This window comes from Ovis aries, chromosome 3 (genome assembly GCF_016772045.2).
Source record: "Ovis aries strain OAR_USU_Benz2616 breed Rambouillet chromosome 3, ARS-UI_Ramb_v3.0, whole genome shotgun sequence".
Taxonomy (NCBI): domain Eukaryota; kingdom Metazoa; phylum Chordata; class Mammalia; order Artiodactyla; family Bovidae; genus Ovis; species Ovis aries.
Window position 1 is genome coordinate 157,149,196 of NC_056056.1, and position 20,137 is coordinate 157,169,332.

General features: G+C 35.0%; 1 protein-coding gene across 6 annotated transcripts in view; it reads right to left on the bottom strand.

Moving 5' to 3' along the window:
* MON2 (MON2 homolog, regulator of endosome-to-Golgi trafficking) overlaps positions 1-20,137 on the bottom strand; it is a 110,720-nt gene that overhangs the window by 26,179 nt on the left and 64,404 nt on the right. For 3 of the 6 annotated variants that reach the window (XM_004006503.5, XM_060412874.1, XM_060412871.1), the window contains 9 exons: positions 19,135-19,245; positions 16,855-17,030; positions 16,151-16,313; positions 15,312-15,605; positions 13,060-13,258; positions 7,776-8,404; positions 1,909-2,052; positions 1,276-1,293; positions 858-986 (listed from right to left, as the gene is read on the bottom strand). In XM_004006503.5, the coding sequence (XP_004006552.3) occupies positions 858-986; positions 1,276-1,293; positions 1,909-2,052; positions 7,776-8,404; positions 13,060-13,258; positions 15,312-15,605; positions 16,151-16,313; positions 16,855-17,030; positions 19,135-19,245 (1,863 nt within the window). The remainder of the gene's footprint in view (positions 1-857; positions 987-1,275; positions 1,294-1,908; positions 2,053-7,775; positions 8,405-13,059; positions 13,259-15,311; positions 15,606-16,150; positions 16,314-16,854; positions 17,031-19,134; positions 19,246-20,137) is intronic. The other 3 variants (XM_004006504.5, XM_060412875.1, XM_060412872.1) reach the window with 1 other exon arrangement.

Consider the following 20,137-nt stretch of genomic DNA (forward strand, 5'->3'; position numbering starts at 1 on the left):
GTGGGACCCAATGGACTATAGCCCGCCAGGCTCTTCTGTTCATGGGATGCTCCAGGCAAAAATACTGGAGTGGGTTGCTGTGCCCTCCTCCAGGGGATCTTCCCGACCCAGGGACTGAACCCACGTCTCTTATGTCTCCTGCATTGGCGGATGGGTTCTTAACCACTAGTGCCACCTGGGACATCTTCCCAGGATAAAGTATAAGAGGCTGAAAGAACTGCCAGTGAAGAACGGTGAGAAAAGAAACGGATGAACACAAAGAGAAGGATGAACCATGGAACAGAGAAAGGCCTTCTTCCTTGAGGGAAGAGAGTTCAGATCAGACTGTAATTATCCAGTAAATAAAAGCATCTACATAATAGAGTAAGAGCAAGATTTAGGTTTGTCCTTCAAAACAGAGGGGGAAAAAAGGAAATAAACTTTGGAGGAATGGGACACACACAACAGCAGATGAATTTTAATAATGTTTGTCCATGCACTGAAGAACTGGCTTTCAAAAAAAGTATGCATGATCAGTTAAATCGATAGGCTGAATTGTGAATTTCTCCTTGAATGCTTATCAAACTCAAAGTATGAGAAGTACTGTCCTAAGAAACAAGATGCTTATTGTCTTAAGGGCCAAAGATGAAAAATCATAAAATCGAATACATATTTTAAAATATTTATTAAAAAACCTTCTCATTTCAGAGAAACAGCTTCCTAAATATCCATGAATGTTGGAGCAAAATCACTATAAATAATAACAGATTATATTTTTCCATTTATTTTAATATATGACAATATACAATTACCTAAAGATAGATTTCAATAATGTTATCATAATTAAATGAAAGTATAAAAATTTTTTTAAAAGATACCTTAATAATATTCTGGAGTACTTTCTCATTCACCACTGCTTTGTGACAGGCTGTTTTTTGATATAAATCCACAACTACGTCTAACGACCTTTCAGCAAATGGTACATAATTCAAGGCAACCCATTCCGCCTAGAAAGTAATATTTTCACATGGAGTTAAAATAAAAATAAGATTAAATGAAATATTGTTTTCAAAGTGAAAGTTTCTTTGTCTTAAAGTTCAGGCCTTGGTTTTAGGTCAGATTGTTTTATTACATGCAAAGTTTTCAAAGAGATATAATTTCATGAAAGAGTAATTTTTAGCCAGGCAAAAATTAAAACTATCAGAAAAAGTACATAGAGCATTCTATCAAAAACTGGGAAAGATGTACTTTATTTGTTGCCAATAGGTTAGGACAATTTTAGGAAATTTAACTCACCGGTGCAAATAGTTGGATCTATTGTGATTCCATTGTGTTGCAAGACAAATAGAATGAGAAAAGTTAATACACATTAAACTACTTTTCGGACCATGTAAAATTATAATTTTTATGTTGAGTGAACAAAATCAGTATGTGCATGCATTCAGAAATTTATTTTTCCCCTAAGCCAAAACAAAGTTAAAATTTGCCAACTATGGCTAAAAAATCGTTTATGTAAAATCCAACTAAATTTCACACCAGTAGTAGACAACTTTTCATTTCTTCATTTTCTATTGCAGGTATCTATTTTAGATAAGAGTAGGACTAGGCATAGGGATTCAGAAGCCATTTTATAGTGTGATGAGGACACCAAGAAAGGAACTCTGAAGAAAGATGTACTACAGAGTATCTGGAAAGGACAAGCTTTCTGGAGAACCACTTGGGAAAAGAAAACAATAAACAATTTAAAAAAAAAGAAGAGGGGACACAGGTTTTCCAAATAATGTTTCTTTCCAGTTTAAACTGTTAATAGACATATGAAGGTTTATCTGTGAAAGAAAAAGTTCGGAGATAAAGTCCATCTTAAGTGGAACTGATTACATTTAGAAGACATGAAATTTTACAGAGTAAATATAATTTATAGCAAATTACCTGATTATATTTTGCATTTGCAATGTGTTTTGTTTCCAGCTGTCCATACTGTGGAGGTTTACATGAAAATTCTACAAATGCCAGTAACTGGTCAAATATAGCGGGATACATTATCTGCATGCTTTCTGGTCCTACACAGATGGCCTATAAAACAAGATATGAACAATAGAATGTATAGTCTGAACTCCATTAAGTTCTTTACCATTTATGCTTTTGTTTAATCAAAGACTCTTAAAGACCGTCTTATTTTATGTTAAGCATTATACACTTTTTGAAGCTCTGAAGAACATTTAAACTATTTTAAACTAATATTGAATAAAGTATAGGCTAAATATTTTAATCAGCTAAAAAATACTTTTAAATTAAAAGTGTGGCTTATTACTTAGCAGACTAAACAAAGGGCAAGCACTTAAAGAGAAGTCATGGGCCATTCTGAGGTTCCACAATCTGATCATTTGTTCAGTCACACACACTTGAGACAATTTAGAATGCTTCACAGACCAAGATGAGATTGACTTCTACTTAAGTGCTTAAGTGATGACATTAGTTCATGACAATGACAGCTTATGCCTGCATCATGCATGGACCAGAGACTTTAACAAGTAAGCATGTTCATTACAGTTGGGAAAATAAGTCATGAATGAAAATCTGTTTCTAAAAGAAATGTATGTATTAATTTTTAACAGGGCAGGGTATATTTAGCATCTAATGTATCAATACACAGACTTGATATAAAACAAGAAAAACATTTAAGTTAATAAAAATTAAACTTAATGCTACAAATTCATAAAACAAAGAATAAAATGCATACTCAGACACTGAAAATTTTAATTACATCAAATATGTTGAAAGTACTTAAATCTCATGGTTTTTTTTCTAGCAACAAATGTGTTTTCTCCTCCCATCCTTTCATACTTTCCTGTCTTAGCGTTTATTTTTCTCTGTAGGAAAAATATTTAATGATATAATTTATGGAGTATCTAAAATATATTTGTGCTTTACAAAAAGCATAACCATTCTACACTTGAGGCACCTTCAAAATACAAAATCAAAATTCAAAGCATCTCAAAATTTTAAGGACTTTCTTTAAAATTATGTGTACAACATGTATATTTTCATACCATCATGGCTTTTTTAACCTGTCAGATAACAGACCTGTTTTATTCTCCCTTAGAGAACGGGTAGCCATTTCGCTTTAACAAAGTTATCTTGAGATAGAAAGTAGATAAGCAAAGTGTTGCCCATACATACCATTAGATCATCCTGTAATTATAATGTGAAAAGTAGAATGAGGATATGTAATACCATCTTCCTCTATTTGGTTACTTTTCTCAGAAAAAGTGAATGGAGAACTTAAAAAGTATACAGTCTAAAAAAATTCTCTCTACTAAGTACTTCTATAATTTCACAGTCTTCTTTATTAACTTCTTGCTGAGTCTTAACTCTTAAAATTAAACATGTAGCAATTACTGTAGAAAAGAGATAATTATCCTAAATGAATTCTTTTATTTTCAGTGACAAATAAAGGCAGGCAGGCAGGCAGGAAGGGAAAGAAGGAGGGGCGGGAGAGAGAAAGAGAGCAACATTCTGTGTGGAAACCTTAGAAAACTAAGTACCAAATTTCTTCTGGAGATAGCACCAAATAATGATCTGGACTGTATGTCTTGATTTTTGGTGGTGCTTTATAAAAACAAAACAAAACAAAACTTACGAACAGTGTTACAGCTGAATCCTGAGATCTTAAAATACCTAATATGAAGTCAATTTAACAACAAACTTCATCTAAGAAAAAGTTATTAGTATTGGCTTTTCTTCAATATTCTGAATCAGAAAAGCCTATAGTGTAAATCTGGTGGCAGATTTTAGTCCAAAACCTAAGAATCAGTAAGCGTGCTTGTGAAGTCACTATAGTTGTGTCCAACTCTTCGTGACCCTATGGACCGTATGGACTCTATGGAGCCGACAGGCTCCTCTGTCCATGGGATTCTCCAGGAAAGAATACTGGAATGGGTTGCCATGACCTCCTCCAGGGGATCTTCCAGACCCAGGAATTGAACTTTCATCTCTTAAGTCTCCTGCATTAGCAGACAGGTTCTTTACCACTAGCGCCACCTGGGAAGCCTCAATCTATCTGGACAATATTTCCTATTAATCCTTGAAAACTGTGTATGTGAAAACAAGAAAAGAAACTAGATATCTAACGTCTGACATTATTCACAGTTTCTCTTATTAACTCATTTAAAATAATTCATTCTGTATTTACCATGTACTCATAGGACTGCAAAAGGTCAGTTTTCATTACAATCCCAAAGGCAATGCCAAAGAATGCTCAAACTACCACACAATTGCACTCATCTCACATGCTAGTAAAGTCATGCTCAAAATTCTCCAAGCCAGGCTTCAGCAATACGTGAACCGTGAACTCCCTGATGTTCAAGCTGGTTTTAGAAAAGGCAGAGGAACCAGAGATCAAATTGCCAACATCTGATGGATCATCGAAAAAGCAAGAGAGTTCCAGAAAACATCTATTTCTGCTTTATTGACTATGCCAAAGCCTTTGACTGTGTAGATCACAAGAAACTGTGGAAAATTCCGAGAGAGATGGGAATACCAGACCACCTGACCTGCCTGTTGAGAAATCTGTATGCAGGTCAGGAAGCAACAGTTAGAACTGGACATGGAACAACAGACTGGTTCCAAATAGGAAAAGGAGTACGTCAAGGCTGTATATTGTCACCCTGCTTATTTTACTTCTATGCAGAGTACATCATGAGAAACGCTGGACTGGAAGAAACACAAGCTGGAATCAATATCAATCACCTCAGATATGCAGATGATACCACCCTTATGGCAGAAAGTGAAGACAAGCCAAAAAGCCTCTTGATGAAAGTGAAAGAGGAGAGTGAAAAAGTTGGCTTAAAGCTCAACATTCAGAAAACAAAGGTCATGGCATCTGGTCCCATCACTTCATGGGAAATAGATGGGGAAACAGGGGAAACAGCGTCACACTTTATTTTGGGGGGGATCCAAAATCACTGCAGATGGTGACTGCAGCCATGAAATTAAAAGACGCTTACTCCTTGGAAGAAAAGTTATGACCAACCTAGATAGCATATTCAAAAGCAGAGATATTACTTCGCCAATTAAGGTCCGTCTAGTCAAGGCTATGGTTTTTCCAGTAGTCATATATGGATGTGAGAACTGGACTGTGAAGAAAGTTGAGCGCTGAAGAATTGATGCTTTTGAACTGTGGTGTTGGAGAAGACTCTTGAGAGTCCCTTGGACTGCAAGGAGATCCAACCAGTCCATTCTGAAGGAGATCAGCCCTGGGATTTCTTTGGAAGGAATGATGCTAAAGCTGAAAGTCCAGTACTCTGGACACCTCATGTGAAGAGTTGACTCATTGGAAAAGACTCTGATGCTGGGAGGGATTGGGGGCAGGAGAAGGGGACGACAGGATGAGATGGCTGGATGGCATCACCAACTCGATGGATGTGAGTCTGAGTGAATTCTGGGAGTTGGTGATGGACAGGGAGGCCTGGCATGCTGTGATTCATGGGGTCACAAAGAGTCGGACACGACTGAGCGACTAAACTGAACTGAAGGCCTTTGCAAGACAATATGGTAATGAAAATAGTAACAGCTAATGTTTACTGAATATTTAACTGTGCCAGGCACTAAATGCCTTAAGAATACTATCGCACTTACTAAAAAAAAAAAGTTACAGTTATTATTTCCCCTTATGGATGAGGAAGCCAAAGTACAGAGAGATTCAGAAACTTGCCCCCATTAAGTAGAAGCACCATTCACACACAATGTGACAGTGTCTCCTGAAGTACCACTCCAGTAGCCTCGAGCATGGATGTACATACGGGACCAGTTATCAGCCTTTACGAAGGTTAGCAATAAATAAGATAGATGCAGTCTCCTGATCTCAAAACAGGAAAACAATCAAATTCTCACGTCCCCTAGGTATGTAAAAATATTTTGGAAGAAAAAATTAGCCTAAATAGGACTAAATCATTTTGGTTGGGAACTAGTGATATGAAAACCAAGAGGAAACGCATATGACCCTGAAACTCTAAACAATATAAGGGTAAATATGAAATCAGAAATGGGTTTTTCCTTAAAGAAGGAAAACAGCTTTTAATCAGTAATGTGTTTTGCAGAATAGCTTATTAGTTTAAGAATAAACTTCCAAAGCCAGTATATTTTGCTTGTGAAAAAATTTTCTGACACCTGTGGGGGAAACTATAAAAACACTCCTACTAATAATGAAATATGTTAAGTCTTCTGTTAGGAAATATTAAAAACCCCATATGTTTGAATAACATTCAAGTATTATGAAATATCATTTAAATAATCCCATAAGTAATAAACAAGCTAGAGTGAAAATTAGTAATGCAAAATGACATCAATTGATATAAGTAAAAGTTCCCAAGTTTCCAACAATAAAACTTCCTAACTTTTCATGCCCTTTCAAAGCCATTAAAAGCTCAAAGCTCAGAACAAATGCCTGCTTGGGATGAATGACTCTATTTGTTCTCTTATCGCTAAAGCAGAGGTTTTGCTCTAAGTAAAATTATATGCTTTTTTCCCTAGAAAAAAAGTTTGGGGATTTGCTGTTTCTTCTTTGTTTAGTATCCTCTTCATATGTATAAAACCTGAATTAAACACCTGAGTGAGAGTTCTAGATTATGGGCATCCCACAAGGTCTATGCTCTCCTTTTCTAACTTTTCCATTCCCTCCACAGTAGTCCATAAACAACCTATGCTCACAGTCAGGGAGAAAAAAATTATTACTGACAGGCTACTTTTATTCTGCCACTGAAAATAAAAGCAGTTCTTTTAATTTCAATTATGAAAAACTGATCCTCCCTATAATAAAATTATTAAAATGCCAGATTTTCTTACATTTTAAGTTTCCATACAATTTCTTTGCACAGAATAACTAGGGCTAAGATGGTTAAGGAATTACTGCTCAGCTAAAACTCCTCCAGAGACAATCAAGGTATACTATGTTGTAGTAGAAACCACTATTATTACTGTGAAAGTTTTCATCAATCCAGTTGGATATAATGCAATTGTTTAATTAGAAAGCATGATCTGTAGTACCCAAATGGCTACTGATAACACATTTGTAATCAGAATCACTTCCACTCTAATTTTGTTAGAATGTCGTAACTACTTTGCTGGGATCGCTGACTCTTTAGTTCATACTTGTTTTGTTCAAAAATTTTGGTGGTTGTTAATTGTGCTAACAATTACCTTGACAGTTTAAAGAATTCTTTGATTTTGATCTGATCTTGCTTGCCAACTGGAATTTGCTCAATAATTTTTAGATCTGTTTTAATTTTTTTTGGAGTAACCCTAACCCTAACCCTAACACACATGGGTTAAAATATATCTTTTTAAAATTTCTGTGAGGTAAACACTTTACAAACTTATTATTTTTTAAATGGGTTTCTAACAATTCAAGAGCTAAAATAAAATACAGATAAAAAAATATATATTCCCATTGCTAATTTTCTAATTATAGAAATACTTTACTAAAGTTATGACTCCAAAAATATATAATCTTGTGAAGAGTTGAATGAACAAACCAAAAGTGCTGGTGAACAGAAATAAGAGAGTACAGGCAGTTTCTTGAAGACTCTCAAGATAAACCTGAATTACCTTTTAAAATATATTAGAAAAATACAAGTGTTAAAAATAACTGGATCTTTACAATCTTGAATGCATCCCAAAGTATACATACATAACAATCTTGATGATCCAGAATTTATCCCAAAAAATATTTAGCAAAGTAAAAAAATTCCAGAGAACCATATGCATTATTGCTTAGAGAGCCACTAAAATTTGATTACCTTTTGGAGAACATCTAGAGCTGTAAGTACAGCTTCCTGTAAACTTGTCAAAACTGCTTCAGTGTAAGATGGAAGAATGAAAGGGGAGGCATCTGAACTTATTGGGACTGAAACAGCACTGTGCAATATGACTCCCAACTTCTGCAAGTCATCCATGTTGAAACCAGTTTTTATGTGTTGGTACAGAGCTGGAAATATCTGAATTAAAGCTGTAAGAAAAGGCTGGCTGGGAATGAAAGTTAGTTTATCAAATGTAGTAGGAGGCTTGGTGCTTTCAGATCCAATTCTGTACCAGGTATTCCATGCAGCCCACCAGAGATTCAAATCTTCAAGCTCATCAGTAACTACGGGTGGCTCAGAGCTGCTATATCTCCCAAGTCTTTCTCCAATGGAATCTGTTCTTACAAATGGCCTGTTCAGGCTCGGGCCCGATATAGGCCCTAAAAGGACAGGCACAGGGACATTAACTGCAGGTGGTGTCTCAGGCTTATCTGAGTCTCTGGCAGGGGATACTATCTGTAAAATTTCCTGGAAGCTTTTCAGTGCAGCCAGAGATACTTCATTGTTTTTGCTGAGTGCTGCTGATTGTATATGGTCAAGAAGAACATCCCATGCTCTTGAAAAATCTCCTATATGAGGAAGAGGAAAAAAAAATTATCACCATAAAAGTGATCAAATTGTCTCTGTTAGACATTGAAAGTTTATCTGCTTTATTTTTCTGCTTAAATTCCTACAGAAACAGAAAAAGATACGCTTATGCACTAACAATGTGAGTTAAAACCATTACAATCCAAAATTCCAGTAAAAAAATTTTGTCAGATACAGGAATAAATGGCACCAAGGAAAGGATAATGAGTATATCAAACAAGGTTTTGAACTTAAAACTCCATAAATGTTGTATACCTTTCTATCCTAATACTTCTGCCTAAGGAGAACAGAATAAAAACTTTTTAGTAACATCTTCAATCTAGCCATCTACCTTTATTAAGATGGTCCCATTCTTAAGCATATAGGAAAAGTAATGACAGTATGATACACGTTTTTTACCTAAATGTTTAAAATAAACTAAGTCATATTCCATAAAAATCTTAACTTTACACTTGGGTTTTCATATTTAAATAATCTTATAGCTGCAGAATTCTGTTAAACATTTCCCCCACCATATCGGTAAGTTGTAAGAACATGTACCATAAGTAAGACTGTCCTTTTACCATGAGGCTAAACTTATTTCTCTCATGTAAAATCAACTCAACTGATCTACCATCAGCACAGCATGGGCTGAATGGTGGTTGCTGTTTCCACTAATCATTTCAATCTCTTGCTCTATTCCTGTGACCAACTAAGCACATTTATAATGAAACTCTCTATAATGAAACCAGGTGCGGTTTGTTTCTATTATTGTTGTTCACTCATTAAGTCATGGCCAACTCTTGTGCAACCCCATGGACTGTAGCCCACCAGGCTCCTCTGTTCAAGGGATTTCCTAGGCAAAAATACTGGAGTAGATTGCCATTTCCTTCTCCATGAGATCTTCCTGACTCAGGGATCAATGTCTCCTGCACTGGCAGGCAGGTTCTTTACCACTGAGCCACCACGAAAGCCCTTGTTCCTTTTAAGCCCAGCAAAAAATGATCTTATTCCTATAGACATCCGGCCCAATGGCTTTGATAACAGCATGGATTATTACTCACCTCTTTGTATTTAAATAATGTAAAAATCAGAGGAATTGACGTTTTGCAAAGGACAACCTAAGTAGGCTATGAAATATAGAGATAATTGTGTTTTAAAGACTTTCACTTCACAAAAGCTATCAAAGACTAGGTTTTTTCAAGACAGGATAAACCCATTTGACTGAGGAAACATTCAATTCATTGGAAAGCTGGAACTAAGTCTGGTATAAAACAGTAAGCAACGCACTGCTTTATAGGATAAACTATTAACACTTGTCCAGTTATATGTTTCTTCCTCTCCATACTCTTTTAATCAAAATTGAAGTATAATTTACACACAACAAAAAAACAGGTTTTTTAGTAACTGTTCAAACAGTTTTAACAAATTTTGTTAAAAAACTATCAAAACAGCAAAACAAAATACTTCTGCTTGCTGCCATCCCAGTTCAAAAATCAAATTAAACATTACATTCAACTACCAGAATGGTGACCTAGTCTCAGGTTTAGAATATTCCATGCTCTAAGAAGGAAAAATATCTGCAGTTCTCCTATTAATATATTCTATATCTAGGAAGAAGTCCTCTTTCTAAAAGACTAAGTATAATTACATATTGTACTTCGTTATGTTAAAACACTACTTTAAAAAAATTCTTAATTTTTTATACAATTTTTAAAGGTTATACTCTATTTACAGTTATTATAAAATACAGCCTATATTCTCCATGTTGTAAAATACATCATTCTAGCCTATCCTACATCTAATAGTTCATACCTCCCAGTCCCTTTACCCCTACGTTGCCCTGCCTCCTCCCTCTCCCCACTGGTAACAATCAGTTTGTTTTCTGTATCTGGGAGTCTAATTCTTTTTTGCTATACTCACTAGTTCATTGCATTTTTTAGATTCCACACAGAAGTGATATCACACAGTATTTGTCTCTCTCTGTTTGACTTATTTCACTTAGCATAATGCCCTGCAAGTCCACCCATGTGGCTACAAATGGCAAAATTTTCAACTGCAAGAAAAAAAACTACAAAACACAAATATGTGGAGGCTAAACAATATGCTACTAAAGAGCCAATGGGTCACAACAGAAATCAAAGAGGAAATTAAAAAACACCTAGACTAGACAAATAAAAATGAAAACACAATGATCCCAAACCTATGAAGTGAAAGTCGCTCAGTCATGTCTGACTCTTTGCGACCCCAAGGACTATACAGTCCATGGAATTCTCCAGGCCAGAATACTGGAGTGTGTAGCCTTTCCCTTCTCCAGGGGATCTTCCTAACCCAGGGACTGAACCCAGGTCTCCTGCACTGCAGGCAGATTCTTCACCAGCTAAGCCACCAGGCCAGCCCCTGAGGCTAGCCCCTCAAACCTATGGGGCACCAGGGAAAAGCAGTTCTAATAGTAAAGCTTACAGCAATACAAGCTTCCCTCAAGAAACAAGAAAAACCTCAAATAAACAACCTGATCTTATACCTAAAGGAACTAGAGAAAAAAGAAAATCCAAAGATAGTAGGAGGAGAAATATAAAGATCATAGCAGAAATAAATGAAATAGAGACTTAAAAAAAAATGGAAAAGATCAATGAAACTAACAGCCGGTTCTCTGAAAACACTGATAACGTTTAGCCAGACTCATCAAGACAAAAAGGTAGAGGACCCAGACAATAAAATCAGAAACGAAAAGGAGATATTACAACTGATACCACAGAAATACACAGGATCATAAGAGACTACTATGAACAACTATACACCAATAAAATAGACAATCTAGAAGAAACAGAGAAAATTTTAGAAAGTATCTCCCAATCTTCCTATCTGAACCATGAAGAAACAGACAATATGAACCAATATCAGCAGTGAAATTGATTCAGCAATTTAAAAACTCCCAACAAAGGAAAGTCCAGGACTAGATGGCTAGACAAGTGAATTCTACCAAATATTCAGAGAAGAGTTAATGTGTATCTTTCTCAAACTACTCAAAAAATTGTAGAGGAAGGAACACTTCTGAACTCATTCTATGAGGCCAGCATCATCTTGATACCATAATCTTATTCTAAAATAATAATAAAAACCATTTCCTAGCGTTATTTTAAAAAGTTATTGAAGCTACATGAACTGCATCATGTCTTCATTTTGAAAAATCTAAATCTGTATCTATTACATCTTAGCTTTTAAGATAAAGTACCACAGAGGTATTAAAAATGATGATTATTTGTCAAAACTTAGCAAACATACAGTTAAGATTAGCACATTTCATTGTATGTAAATTTCATATGAAAACAAAAAGCTAGGATTTAAAATGTGTATGTATAGACATCAAATATATAGATCATCAAATATATAGGTATGAGGTATGTATGAGAGCCTTAAAATGCACATAATAAACACCACACTAAAATGCCTATGAAAATCATAAATACGCTCATGCATTTAACATGAGAAGAAAAAAAGCCAAACATAAAATAAGAAGTTGAAAAATTAATATGCACAGCTTGCTCAGTTATGTACAAAAGCATCTGTTCACCTTTCTCAACCACTCCCATGCCTACCACTAGAACTGAAGGTATCATAATCTACACTAGTTTCTCAATCTCAATCCTACTGACATTTTGGGTTGGATAATTCTTTGTTGTAGGGGCTGTCCTAATGCACTGTAAGATATGTAGCAGCATCCCTGGCTTTACTTCCCCAGAAGCCAGTGGGCATGTCCCCTAGTTGCAACAACCAAAATGTCTCACCGGAGGGAGGAGGTTGGGCAAAACTGGCCCTGGTTAAGAAGCACTGATCTATTTATATTTATATACCACCAAGTTTCCTAACCAATCTAATGGTATCCTACCATTCTTCTTTATACCATTCCATTCCATACATACCATCTGAAGGGATCTTTGTGAACTCTGTATCTGAACACATCACATCATGGATTAAAATCTTTCAGTGGTTTTCAGTGCTCTTAGAGTGAAGTCTTCTGAACATAACCTACAAAGTGCTGCAACATCTGGCCTCTACCTCTACAACCTCATCGAGAATCACTCTTCTCCGTGTTCTCTTCATTTCAGACCTTCAAACATGCCAGGGGCCACACCATCTCCATCCCCTCAATCTTCTTTCATCTCTTTTACACGTACTCTCTGCCTGTAAGGCTCTCCCCAGTTCATCCTACCCTTGCCTGATGAACTACTATTCAGATCAAACATTGCTTTCTCAGGGAAGCCTATATATACATCACTAGCCTGGTCAAGTATCTACTGTTTTAAGCTCACAATCTATTATAAGCTCCTTTGTAGCATTGATCATTGCAGCAATTTTCTATTTATTTATGCAATTATAGTTCCTCCTTCATACCCAGGATATATCAAGGATGGTAGGTATCTGGCTCATCACTGTATCCCCAAGACTCGCCCACACTAGGTACACATAATTTTTCAAGGAAATGAATGAAAACGTTTATGCTCAGGCACATACCACACATAACAACAAAGACTGGCAGTTAAGATGGATTATTCTTAGAAAATAACAATGTATATAATCTGTGAAGAGTCTGTATTTTCCAAATTTCCTTTAACATTAATTACTTGTGTACTCAGAAAAAAAAATGTACATCTACCTAAAGGTTGAAGTAAATATCTTCTGGTGTTGAAGATTCTTGCAACTCCGGCCAATGTTAAAACCCATGTCTCAGCCCACTGCTTCTCTGCTGTGTCCCTTGAATGATGAATGAGAATATTGCCACCTCCAGATTCAATCTTTTCTTTGTCTGCAGTGGTAGAAGACTCTCTAACTCGGTCCAGCAGATGAAAGAGAACCTGAATATTTGTGATAATGCATATATATAAAAATACTGATAACAGCATAAATAACAGCATAGGAAATTAAGCATTGTTACAAAGAATTACACCTGACATTCTGATCAATCCCTGTATTTTAGAGGAAACTGACCAACAGAGGTATCCTTATATTCTTAAGTTTATCCTTAAGGCCATGGAATATAAAAAATAAGTAAACTTAACAGACAATCGCTTAAGACTTGCTGAACTGAGTGCCAATGGAGCACCTAAGGTATAATATACAAGAAGGGAATGAAGCTAAAGAGAGGGGTCCCGCAAAAAATGTAAGTATATATATATATTAAAAAATTAAGTATGAGTAACATCTAGACAGAGGTAACTACTGAAATTTCATGTCTGGATAAAGATGCTTGAAAAAAATCAAGTAGGAAGCAGTTAGAATTTGGGGGATGTTTATTTAAAATGTAGATTCAGGGGAAGGAATAGGGGCCAAGAAAATAAAACAAAATTGAATAGAGAAGCAGATGCACACTGTGAAACAGAAGCCAAAAGAGATTTCAAGGAGAAAATAATCAACAGTATTAAATGTTATGAAAAAACGAGCAGTACGAAAACCTGAGCCCAGGGCAAGAGATCTGGCAATTAGAAGACTACCTATAGAGCCAATGAATAATTTCTGTGGTTCTAAAAATATGGTCTCAGAACCAGCCCCATCAGCATCACCCAGTAGCTTCACAGATATGCAAATTCTCAGTCTCCATGCTATAGGAAAGAAATCAGAACCTCTAGGGGGTTGGGTACAGTGGCTCAGCAATTTGTGCTTTAACAAGTCCTCTAGGAGATGCTGTTACATGCTAATGCTTAAGATACTCTGAAGTAGAATAATCTGGATATCAAATTACAAGGGGTAAGGGAATACAGTGGAAGTGAAAAAGAAAAAATTATTAATACTGAGATTTAGGCAGCAAGATTAATAATGAAGTTAGGAAAAGGAAACAGGAGCCAGAGAAAATATCAGTTTGTTTTTTTTTAAATACTAAAGGACTCTTAAGCTTTATAAAGCCAGGGAAAGGAGTTGAAACAAAAGACACAGGAGGGAGTAGGACTTTCAGTTATTTTTATTAGGAACATACATTATTAATTTTTTAAGAAGACATTTTGAGGTCTTTTTAGTTAACTCAAAACACTGTTAAATACAATTAAAGTTTACCATACTGCCTACTGTCAAACTTACTAATTTCAAAAATTCACAAAAGCAGTGAAAGGATTATAAATAAGAGTTTTATTAAAATGTAACACATTAAGCAACAACAAAAAAGGAGAGCCTTTTAGCAAAGACGGGATACTCACTAATAAGCTGCTGACTTTGTAAGAATGTTTTAAAAAGATGACAAAAATGAAAAATTTAAAAATTAAAATGCATACCTGAACAAATGTAGAATTTACAAATGGGAGGTGATTTTTGTTTGGTGAGTTTACAAACAAATTTCACTATTATTGATATTGTTTATAAAGTTTTCATTTAATTATATTTGAATTATATGTGGTAGTTTAACAACTACTGATTTTTACCACCAGGAAAATGGGGAAACAGAAGCACAAAGGTAGAAATCAAAGAGATAAAAAAATGAGGCTTATGGGGTGGGATGGGAGGAAGGCTCAAGAAGAGGGGAAATATATTTACATATGGCTGATTCACTTTGTTGTATGGCAGAAACCAATACCATATTGTAAAACAATTATCCTCCAATTTAAAAATATGAGGCTTTAATTATTTAATTTGTTAATGTGCAAGGTGCAATTAAAAATATGACAAAGCTAACATTTCCTGTTTGCCAAATGCACAAATGGATGGAAATTCTTCTTTAAAAATTAATAGGAACAAAAAAACATATATATGTAAAACTGAATCACTTTTCTGTGCACCTGAAACTAACGTAAGATTCTAAACCAACTATATTTCAATAAACACACTAAAAAAATTTTTTTAATTTTAATTTGTTGTTGTTGTTGAAAAAGTATAAAAGCATGTCTCGATTAACAACTGATAATGCAAGGTATTTTACGGTACCTTCCAAATAACAGTGTGCCACGTTGAGTGCTGTAATAAAGTTCCATGTGCACCAATTGTTGAAAACAGAGTTTGCCCTGCACTCTTCCGGACAGCAGGACGGGGGTCTACACATAGTTCACCCAATTTTGCATAAAGACACAACCACAAGCAGTCAAACGGTGGTGCAGGGTGGAATGGCCGATTCAAAACCACTCCTTTTTCTTCTGCCTGCTTTTGCTGTGCTGCCTCTTCTTTATTTAATTCCTTTTCAATAGTTTCTCCTCTTTGAAAAAAATAATCTGAAATATTCCACTAAAGAGCCAAGGAGAAAAATATCTATTCAGAGATTTTTATTTTAAACACATAGATATGCAACAGACAGATTTTCAGAATAAAACTTAAAAGCAATTACTTCAGAAACTCTTTTCCTAGTAGAATGGATTTGATGAAAATATCTCTTCCTCTGTCAAGTTTAGCTCTCTGATTTCAGTATTTCAGAGTACAACCTTTAATTTTTAGTATTTTTTAAAAACTGGATTTAAAATTTAAATTTTATGTTAATATCAGTAGAGTCAACTGATTATTTCTCTTGTATGTAACATTGTTTACTAAATCCTTCCATAACAAATCTTATATAAACCATATTTCAGCTCAACAGATCAAAATTATTCCACATATTCTGCTCTTAAAGAATTATTTCTTAGGTAATATTACTTAACCCTTCATACAAGATGTTTGGTATGTACTTAAAAGTCATTTAAATGATTCCTACAGAGTCAAAAGCACACTTGCTTAGCATTCACTCTCAGTTGCAAACAGTGATTTCTAGATTATATAAGAAAGGCAATCATACTTACCAATAAACCTATTGAAGTTAAACTAATATTAAGTTCTTGGTTATGAAGTCCAAAGCTACCTGCAACATCTACAACTATTTGCAGGCAAGTGCAAGGCATTGTTGGTAGAAAATCTGTCACAACCAACTGAAGACACTGGAATGCTGTTCGTATCAAGGATTCTCTGAAAATACAAAAGAAAATCTATATTCATGTATTTAAAGAGAAATGGAAGGAAAAATACATACATTATAATAATCTGACCAAATTAAAATTTTATCTTAAAACTGGAACAAGAAAATCTTCTCTAACATAGTACTCATACAGTACTTCAACATTTACATAAATGTAAAAAAAGATATGCTTACTTAAAATAATGAACAAATAAAAATAAAGACACTCATGGGAATATGAAAAACAGTAAACTGAAAAAAAGAAAATATATAAATACTATATTATTTTTATCCTGCATCAACTAGCCAAACAAAATTTAGACACTGAATGAGAAAGGGAAAGTTTGTTTGAAGGATTTTTCTTATTGTAAGAACCTTAGAAACAGCAATTTTTCCATCCTTCCAAAGTAAAAGTGAGCCCTAATAGGAAAACTGTTTTAGATCATAAACTTAAGCAAAAAAGGCATACATAAAAAATTAACGATCATTTCACAATTTTAGGCAGAATTCCCTTTTCCTACTACTTTTTGGATGTTAATTTTAAACACTTACCCTTGATCATTTCTGATCGCTCCCATAACTCCCAGCACTAATGGCCATCCAGGTCCAAGACTGTCTCCTTGACTCTGAAGAATCTGCAACACACACTCTAATTGCTTGAGTCGTATATCTGGATGATTAATATTGGACATCTCCTTTAATGGGTTCAATAAAAGCAATTGTAGCCTCTGAAAAGAAGGTAAGAAGCTAATCAGAGAAGTTCTAGAACATGGAAAGGTTCTGCTATTGTCTTTCAAGTTTAAATTCACCTTCACTCAGACTGCAATGGTAAAAATAAATTTTTTAGTAAAATAAATATAAAAATGATTTCTCTAACAGTAATCATTAGGATTATCTTGTCATCCAAGTCTTTTTTTAAAAAAATAATTTAATTAATTAATTTATTTTTGGCTGTCCTGGGCCTTTGTTGCCGTACGGGCTTTTCTTTAGTTGCAGCGTGAAGGGGCTACTCTCTAGCTGCAGTGCATGGGCTTCTCATTGTGGTGGCTTCTCTTGTTGCAGAGCATGGGCTCTAGAACACACGGGCTTCAGTAGTTGCCCCATGTGGACTCAACAGTTCCAGCTCCCATGCTCCAGAGCACAGGCTCAGGAGCTGTGGCTCATGAGCTTAGTTTCTCTGCAGCATGTGGGATCTTCCCAGATCAGGGATTGAAGCCGTGTCTCCTACACTGGCCGGCGAATTCTTTACCACTGAGCCACTGGGAAGCCCTGTAAGTCTTTTTAAATTTTTTATGTTTTGGCCACACAAGTAACATGTGAGAGCTTAGTTCCCCAGCCAAGGATGGAACCCAACCCTACTGCATTAGAAGCATGGATTCCCAATCACTGGACTTCAGGGAAGTCCCTAAGTCTTATATTTTAATAACAGAAAATAAAAATCTATCTTCAAGATACTATATTTCAGGATAAATAGGGAGTAACCTGATGTTAAAAGGTATTAAATTTACAGATCCATATACAAATGAATCTCACTATAGAAAATATACCTCAATATATTTAGCTCTATTTGGAGAGAAAAAAACAATTCCCAATTTCTAAAATTAACTTTCATTTACTCTATTAATATGTACCACATTTTATTTAAGTCTCAATACTCCTAAAAATGAACTAGCAGACAAAGAGGACACAAAACCACAAAATTTTTTTACTGTTAAAAAGTGAAAAAAGCACTTTGTTCTAGTCCTTTAGCATTTGAAAGCACCTGCTTTAGTTTTCTCTCCAAGGATTCATTTATTTGGCTCACTGACTGAACAAACGTATTAAGCTCTTACCATGTTCCAGGTATTAAGCTGGATGCTAAGAATATATACATGGACAGGGCTTTACAAAAAAATTAGACCGCAATAGGAAAAAAATATGCAATCACTAAAATGTAAGCTATAAAAATCAAGAAACTTTTCTGTCTTGTACATCATTCTGTTACAAGAGTTAAAATACTGCCTGGCATATAGTATGTACCCAATAATTATTTGTTGAGGAAATTTGCAGAAGACATCCACATACAATACAGTAAGATAGTAAGGGCAATGTGAATGGCTATTAAATGCCTCATTTCTACTCAATCTTTAAACAAAACTTTGGTGGGCTTTTTAAAAACTGTGTAAGATATATATGAATGATTAAAAACTTATAAGATATATGTGAATGATATATGTGGAGTCAGGAAAAAGGAATTGCAACAAAGTATAAAATAACCTTTAAAATTATTTAAAAATAAAAGTCTATTTTATTGTGCCTGCCTCTTCTGCCACTTGTTTCTCCCCGTGTAAGGGCTTCCCGGGTGGCACAATGGTAAAGAATCCACCTGCCAATGCAGGAGACACAGGGTCAGTCTCTGGGTAGGGAATATCCCCTGGAGGAGAGCATGGCAACTCGCTCCAGTATTCTGGCCTGGAAAACTTCATGGACAGAGACCTTGGAGGGCTACAGTCCATGGGACTATAGAGAGCTGGACATGGCCGAGTGACTAAGCACACAAGGGTAATGAGTAGGGGGAAGAGAAAACAAAGACAGGTAAGGACCAAAGGAAAAGAGGCTAATAAAGTATGAAGATTTAGCACTGCATGCCGAAGAAAAGTTCTAGATGGGGAGACCAATTCTAAGTAATTTATTACTTTAGTGCTATTATAAGAAAATTTTTAAATTTTTTAATATAGATAATCCTGAAAATCTAGGATTATCAACCTTCTGTAAAAGATCCACGGCCTACAAATAAAGTTACATATGGGAGAGGATGACTTTAAGTGCTTTGAAAAAAGGTGTTTTTTTTACCTGGTTTTGTGAAAGTGGAGGATCATGGTTAAATGTTAATCCTGCTTTAATAAGTGAAGTTAAGGCTTCTGCTCCCCATTCTCTCATTCGAGAGTTTGGATGCTGGCACACCTAAGGGTATATACATGTGGAACAAAAATTAATTTGTATACTTAAGCTATACATCACATATTAACTTAAGAAAAACTAAAACATTGCATTTTCTACTCTTCCACATTAAAAAAAATCATATAAAATGTCAATAAGGGTTGAAGAAAATATGAAAATATACAAAATGTAAGTACGCTTACCTTCTGAATAAGAGGCAAGAGGAAGCAATAAGGAGATAGAAGATAAAAGATGAAACTAAACAACTCACAGAAAAGAACGGATCTCATAAAAGTAAATGATGTCACCAGAGTAAACAGAAGAAGCAGAAACTAAGGTTCCTAATCTGGGCTATCTTCATAATCAAATACTCAGCTGAAATTTTAAAAACACATTTTTTGCCATTTGATGAGAATTCCATAATGAAGAAATCTGCATATATTCTTTAATAGCTCATAAAAATAATCCCCAAAAAATGGAGGGAAAAAGAAGAAAGGACTGTTTTTTTTAAACTAAGAACAGTACCCTTCTCAGATTACTAAAATAATATGAAACAATGAGGGCAACCAAAACCTAAACTGCTCATAAACATGTATTTGACAGAAGCAGTTGTCAATTAAGAAGCAACTAATTATTCAGATTCACTCAAGTTTGAATACAAATCCAGACAAAATTCCCTGGTACTACCTATAATTAGTGATACTGAGAAGGTTTTTTCCCTTTTGTAGAAATGTTACCTCATAATCACAGGGAAGTCTGTAAAGGAGCAGTGTCTAGTACTAAATTTCAGTCCTAATTGCCTTGACGTTTTAGAACCAGTTGAAGCCAAGGGGATCAAAAGATTATATAATAAAAGAAAGGGGACCCAAACTAACAGGTGAAGGAGATATCAGAGATTTCATTGTTATATCACTCA